Raw genomic sequence first — 6445 nt, 5'->3', positions numbered from 1 at the left:
TTAATAGTTTAATCGTCTTGCGAACCCTTAAATTAACATTGGCGACGAGGATTTGTGATAGTCGAGTGTCGGCTGACAGTTTTGATCGTCAACTCGGCATTTTCAAGTACAAAAATTTGTTTTGTTTGTCGTCAACCGGTGTCTGGGTAGAAACATTCACTGAAAAATGGCGACATTCATCGGAAAAATTGATATTTTCAATGACAGTACGGAGTCGTTGAACTGTTATAGTTAAACGTTGGAGGAATATTTTACTGCTAATGAGATAGCCAACGAAAAGTGTGTGCTAGCTCTTCTGTCATTAGTCGGTGGAAGAACTTACCATATTTTGAGAGATTTGACTTCCCCAGACAAACCAGGTACAATGACCTATAAAGTACTATGTGAACTGTTGCAGAAATACTTCAACCCTAGACCATTAGTGATAGCTGAACGCTTTCTATTCTATAAAAGGGATCAGACAACGGATGAGTCTGTAAAATACTTTAGTTTACCGTTAGACCCCGGGCTATTTCAGCATTTTCAAAATACATGCCAATTTGGTGATGAAGATCCCAAGCTCATTTTTTTCCTACCCAAATTATTTTTGGCATACATTTTCGTACCCAAAATATTCGTACCCACATTTTGTTTTCGTACTAATATTTTTTTTGCACAAAAATTTTATTCGAACCTTATTTTTTGGGGCATAATTTTTTCGTTCCCAACATTTTCGTACCCACATTTTTTTTTCATAACCAAAATTTTCGTACCCACATTTTTCTTACCCAAAATTTTCGTACCCACATTTTTTAGTCCTCACTCATTCCATCCCGCGAAACCCTTAAGGTGTCGCAACTCTAGTAATACTATAATAATCCATCGTAAACACACACACTAATCGTTCAATGCTTAAAAAATATTTAACTGTTAAATAAAAACACTCCAAATCCGATTTTTTGTTGTCCTTAAATCCAAAGCGTCTAGCTAGTTTCGTCATATTTAAATTACGTTACACGAGATACGTCATAAATTGCGTAATCAATTCAATGAAAATATAAGTACGGAAAGCTGGTTCTTCATAAAATTTATTGAAGGACCAAAATAGTATGATTAAAATTGTATTACTCAAAATCTTTGCCCATCTATAATTTAGTATAAAAGTAAGAAATATATTATAGACATTAATACACGGCTGAGCCGGGCCGGGCAGTGATAATCGACCCCAGGTCGCAAACGGCCCTCGGGATAAAGCCCTCGGGCCGTTATGCTCCCTGCGGGCCGATTATCACTGCCCGGCCCGGCTCAGCCGTGTATTATCCTTTAAGTATTCACGAGATATTAATGTGTTCAATTTTGCCCATAACATAGCTTCGCTTGGTTTGTATATAGAAGCAATTCATTAATACAAAATGATTCAAGTTCGGTATTACTATAGCAGTGACTCATTTTGCAAATATAAATGTATATTGTATTGTGTTTCTGCATCAGTATAATTAATAATTGTCACTGATCGACAACATGGTATGCGCATGGAGTGAAAAACTGTATCAATACAATTGTCTGTTTATTTATAAATGAAAATAACTGAATGGGGAAATTTAATGATGTTCATGCAACCTTTAAATGGATATTTCGCAGTATCCAGTGACAAATATATCAGTAAATCTACTCATTACTCACATTCTGTAAGATAACCTTATGTGGGTGGTTAGTCTTGTATTAGCAAGTTGACATTCTTTTGCAAAAAGGAGGAAAGTATAACAGAGTTGAAGAGAGAAAGGCTACAAAAACAATGCCCAAACAGATCCCCAACACAGCGTAATATGTTCTTCTGCTGAAAATAAAACTCAAAAATCGCGGATTATTCAGATCTTCACTAAGTGAATTATCCGGGAACGGCTTTCGAACTAAGGAGAATGGTCCCGATACTTAAGTCATCAGTGTCTTTACTACACTTCGAGTTATGATAAATGACGTATTAACATATTAGTACAATACCTACTTTGAAATAGACAATAACATGTTGTTTCAAATGTCTTGCAAACTCGAATTGTTATTTTCGCTGATGAAACAGCGCATTAATATTTAAACATATATGTATACTAAAATATGTTTACAATATTATGGTTCTGTAAAATATATATAAACTATTATGGAGTTATATATACAAAAATTATAACAATAAGTACATAATTATCTCACGTCTATACACGGCATTACACTCCGTATTTTAAAACATGGTTTCTGTGCAATTTCATTGATAACCATCACATGATCAATAGTGTTTAACATTACATAATCTTAAGTTTCAATGAATGTAAAAAATATAACTTGAGCGATAAACTTGTATGTATGTAATGTGTTAAAATCAACTGTTAAACACGTTGTGGAATATTTTAGAAAATACTCACAATAAGTTCCAAAAAGCGACATGCTGAAAACCAAACACTTACAAATAGGTCCCGCATTCTTTTTTACTATTTCAACTGATATAGTTCATTGTAATGCATCTGTTTGTTTTTTGCAACTGACTTTTAATAGTTTCTACCCCATGAAAGTCCTCACAACATCATAAACTGCTCTGTTACAGACCGAACACCTCTTCGTGTCACGTGTGCAGGTGATACACATCACGTGATGGGCACAGGGCAGGAACAGCGCGTTCGAATCGTTGGTTTTACAGTTTGAGCATTTTACAATTTTCTTCAAACGTAGGTTTTCTTCGTAAAACGTTTCTAAAGAAAAAAAACGTTAAATTAACATTATTATAGCATAATTGTCTAAGATAGAAATGCCCAATGTGTTATAATGTCGGCGAGATTTCCTTCCTTACAAATGTTTAATCCAATACTGGTAAGAACCCGTTTAATTTTTTACAGAAACAATGCGTTTTCGACAATTATTATTATAAAATATTGTTCGTGATTGTGGAAATTTGTCTAAATATGACACACGCTAGTCTGGTATTTATACCCCTATATCACTCTTCCAAAATCAGAGTTTATCTCAACTTATGATAGGAAAAGCACTGTACTTCTTTGCCATCGTTTCAGATACCCTTATCACAAGGCCCATTAATAATTATGTGATTAAAAGCAAACCCAAATACAGTTCCTATTAGTCAACCCAATTAATGTCTTGATCGATGATTTGTGGCAGCCTCTGTACTGCGTGTGAGCCATCAACTGGCAAATTAGATCTCTAAGGCTCTTATATCTTATTTGCAAAGGTACTAACACATCCTTCCGCATAAGTATTTTACTTTATTCATATATGTTTTTATTATAAACATACTCTCTCTTTTTACCAACGAATTGTTTGTTGTTATCATATTTACTTCTGAATAAATGTTAAGTTCATCAACAGAACAATCTTTTATACAGTGTTTCAATATTAACATTTGCATGTGATGTGGACGTTTGCACATATATTGTATATTACCTGATATCTTAGCTGATGTATATTCAACGGATGTTTCCTTTTGTATCTGGTCAATACGGTTTATGATAACCTCAATATTTGGATGATGATTACCTGCAAAGAGAAAAAACAACAGATGTCAAATTGACAATGACGTAAAATAAGTTTACGTTCAAACAAATCAAACGAAAGTTATTATGGGAATGTAAAAACCATCAAGCTTTAAGTGATAAACTGCTTCGTCAAAGATCTCCGCAGTAAACCCCATTTCTTCTATGCATACGGCCTTCACAGTCAAAAGATCCATATCAAGATCAAGGTCATTATGGTGATGTTTTTCTGCCGAAGGGTTAGTTGCGTCATTCTGTATGAAATATATACTACCTATATAGCTAGTATAGCGTTGTTCATTGGATACATCATGAAACAAATCGACCAGTTAAACATTGTGTTTCTAAGATTGAATAATAAGAATCACGATACAAAATTGGCAATACTGCACTTTATTGATTTTTGTAAATTACCGTATCACTTTATTATAAATCTAATGTATGCAGATATATTCGTTTGTAATGGAACCTGTCATTACCAACATAGTTGTTGGCGCGTTCGCACTGTGTTGTACTTGTTCAATGAATGCATCTCCTTTTGTTTCCCTTGCAAATGTACATGCGGGAAACCACTTGCAATGCTCTATCCATGGGTCATCATGTTCCTCCCAGTTCCTTAAACCTCCGTTACACGAAAAACATCGAACTTCGTCTCCCAAACCTAGAAAAAGTTGTAGTTAACTATGCACACAAAAAATGTCATCGCTTCCTATTTGTGAAATACATTTTATGGAGAGGAATTGTAGTGACGAATGACCAATCAAAACCAAGATTTTTCCAAATGTTTAATACAGCAAAATATTAACTCCATAAGCTCTATCAAGAGAATTTTTTTGCTCTCGCCCGATGCTTATAATGTAGAACAACAACTATAAACATAAAATGATCTATAGTTGGAAATCCTCATTTGAACGGTCAATGCAAAGCAGTGGGGGTGGATAACAAAGTCTCGAAAATTAGCGCTAAGTTTTTTTTTTGTATTCATACACTCATAGAGTGAATAGTAATTTTAACTTAAAGCAATACTTTATTTTTCGCTTGACAAAATTTTCTATTTTGTACACAAATAGTTTTACCTGTGTAAAATAATCCTGCTGCAGCTAACTCCTCTGGACTTTTTATGCTTCGAAAGTTATCACTTTCGTAACTTAGTAGGCGAGACTCGAATGTTGAATATTGGGGACTTCTTGAAGTATTACTGCTTGCTGAAAGTTTATTCAAAGGGTTTACGTAACAAAAACATGTCACTAAAATACTAATATACAAGACAATTTAATGTACGTAAAGAGTCATACATGTTGCTCCAAGGTTCCTTTGGAATTCTGCATATTGTCTTTGACGATTGTTCTCTGGGTTGGATCGATCTAGCTCTTTCTGAAAATTAAGTGATGTGGACGCACTAGATGCTAATTAAAGATATTGATTTCAAAATGTTTACATCCGCCTTGGTTTCAACTTTGAAGTGATGTTGTATGTTGACCAACATAAATAATATAATTATTATTTAAGTTCATAATTATTATATTACTAAGGGAACAATACAATCACAACGCATGCCTAAGTCAATACAACATTTTAATAATATCACTTACTCTCTTTTTAATCAATCCCTCGGGACTAAACATTGCATCTAAGTACAGACATGATTCAGCATTTCGTATGTGCTCTGCCATTGGATCGTCTTCATGACTGAAATCCTTCAGCCCAATGCCACATTGGAAACATCTGATTAAATCGGATTCACCTGAAATGAAATGTTTAAAATTGTTAAAAAGAATATGCCTTATTATTACTATCAAGTTTAAGCTCATTTGGTGATACATCTTGTATAAACTGATTTTTGTTATAATCAATTTCATTTATAAAAAAGGTGTATACCTGTATAAAAGAATCCAGCGATAACACATTCCGTTTTAGTTGGGATTGCATGAGGCCAGTTTAAATATGACTGATGTCTGAAGGATTCTGTAACATAGCGTGGATATCGCGGCAAAGTTTTGCGCCGTTTAAATGGTGTCTGGTCTGCTGATATAGGCGTCAATGAATCAGATGCCTCATTTACAGGAACAGCTGAAGCCAACCTAGAAATGTTATTCGTTACGGAGTTTTGAGATGAAATTACTCCGTGTATCATAAAATCTTTAGCACTACTGCACCTTTGCTCGGTTTCCTCTGCATTTGGTGTCACTAGATCGGAATGTGTAAGCTTTATTGCATTTTGAAAAGATGAAGATTCATTTGCATTCAAGGCATGAACATTGTCAACAGATTGTGCATGGGAACTGATAGTCCAATGTTTTTATTAGTAAACTTTGCGCCAGATGGAGCCAGTTCCGCGTTTTGTGTAGATAATAATCCATAGTTTAAATTGAGAGAACTTGATAATGCGTATTGATATTTATCAAGTGGATAAACGGTGTATGTTTGCAAAGATATGATTGGAGCATTCAGTGTTCTCCTAACAAACAGTTTGATAAGTTCCTCGTACGGCACATTTTTGTTGCTGTAAAGCAAACTGTGTTGTAACAGATTGGTGAAAAAGAATTCGTTAGCACTTGATATTATAGTTATCAAAAACGTGTCTTTCTTACATCCCCATACAATAAACTCTGAATTTGGTATGTCATCATAATGCAATTGCTCTTTGAAGCTTCCTCGATATTTCATTGTTTTCAATACTGTAGGAACTTCTGGTAACACAAACACTTCCATTGTTTCATTGTTTTGAAAGAACTTTGGACACTCTGGAAACAATGCACAGAGAGTCTTTATAACACCTGTAATGTACATAGCATCGTGCGGTTTTACCGACAATTGTACACGGATAACAATAGAGTCGCAATCCTTCATAACATTTCCCACTGAATGTTCCCGCTGGTTCCTTAAATGGTTTGTCTTCATTAACTTCTCTGTGATGCTCCTTTTCCCAGGTT

At 34.5% G+C, this 6445-nt stretch overlaps 1 protein-coding gene across 1 annotated transcript; it reads right to left on the bottom strand.

The window, feature by feature from the left end:
• Positions 1–2344: 2344 nt before the first annotated feature.
• LOC127854076 (baculoviral IAP repeat-containing protein 8-like) lies at positions 2345–3729 on the bottom strand. The gene is made up of 3 exons (XM_052389014.1): positions 3616–3729; positions 3424–3516; positions 2345–2717 (listed from the first exon to the last, which is right to left on the bottom strand). The coding sequence occupies exons 1-3, from the start codon at positions 3707–3709 to the stop codon at positions 2527–2529; spliced, it is 378 nt and encodes a 125-aa protein (XP_052244974.1). The 5' UTR covers positions 3710–3729; the 3' UTR covers positions 2345–2526.
• Between the last annotated feature and the right edge of the window lie 2716 nt (positions 3730–6445).

This window comes from Dreissena polymorpha, chromosome 12 (genome assembly GCF_020536995.1).
Source record: "Dreissena polymorpha isolate Duluth1 chromosome 12, UMN_Dpol_1.0, whole genome shotgun sequence".
Lineage (NCBI taxonomy): Eukaryota > Metazoa > Mollusca > Bivalvia > Myida > Dreissenidae > Dreissena > Dreissena polymorpha.
This window is presented reverse-complemented; position numbering and strand designations above follow the sequence as displayed.

What these genes read in the sequence shown, in the direction of transcription:
- LOC127854076 (XM_052389014.1), bottom strand. Translation starts at nt 3,709, where the DNA reads ATGGATCTTTTGACTGTGAAGGCCGTATGCATAGAAGAAATGGGGTTT. An exon ending in TTATCACTTAAAGCTTGATG is followed by an intron (nt 3,517 to 3,615) that starts GTTTTTACATTC and finishes TTCTCTTTGCAG; the next exon opens with GTAATCATCATCCAAATATT. An exon ending in TACATCAGCTAAGATATCAG is followed by an intron (nt 2,718 to 3,423) that starts GTAATATACAAT and finishes TTTTTTCTTTAG; the next exon opens with AAACGTTTTACGAAGAAAAC.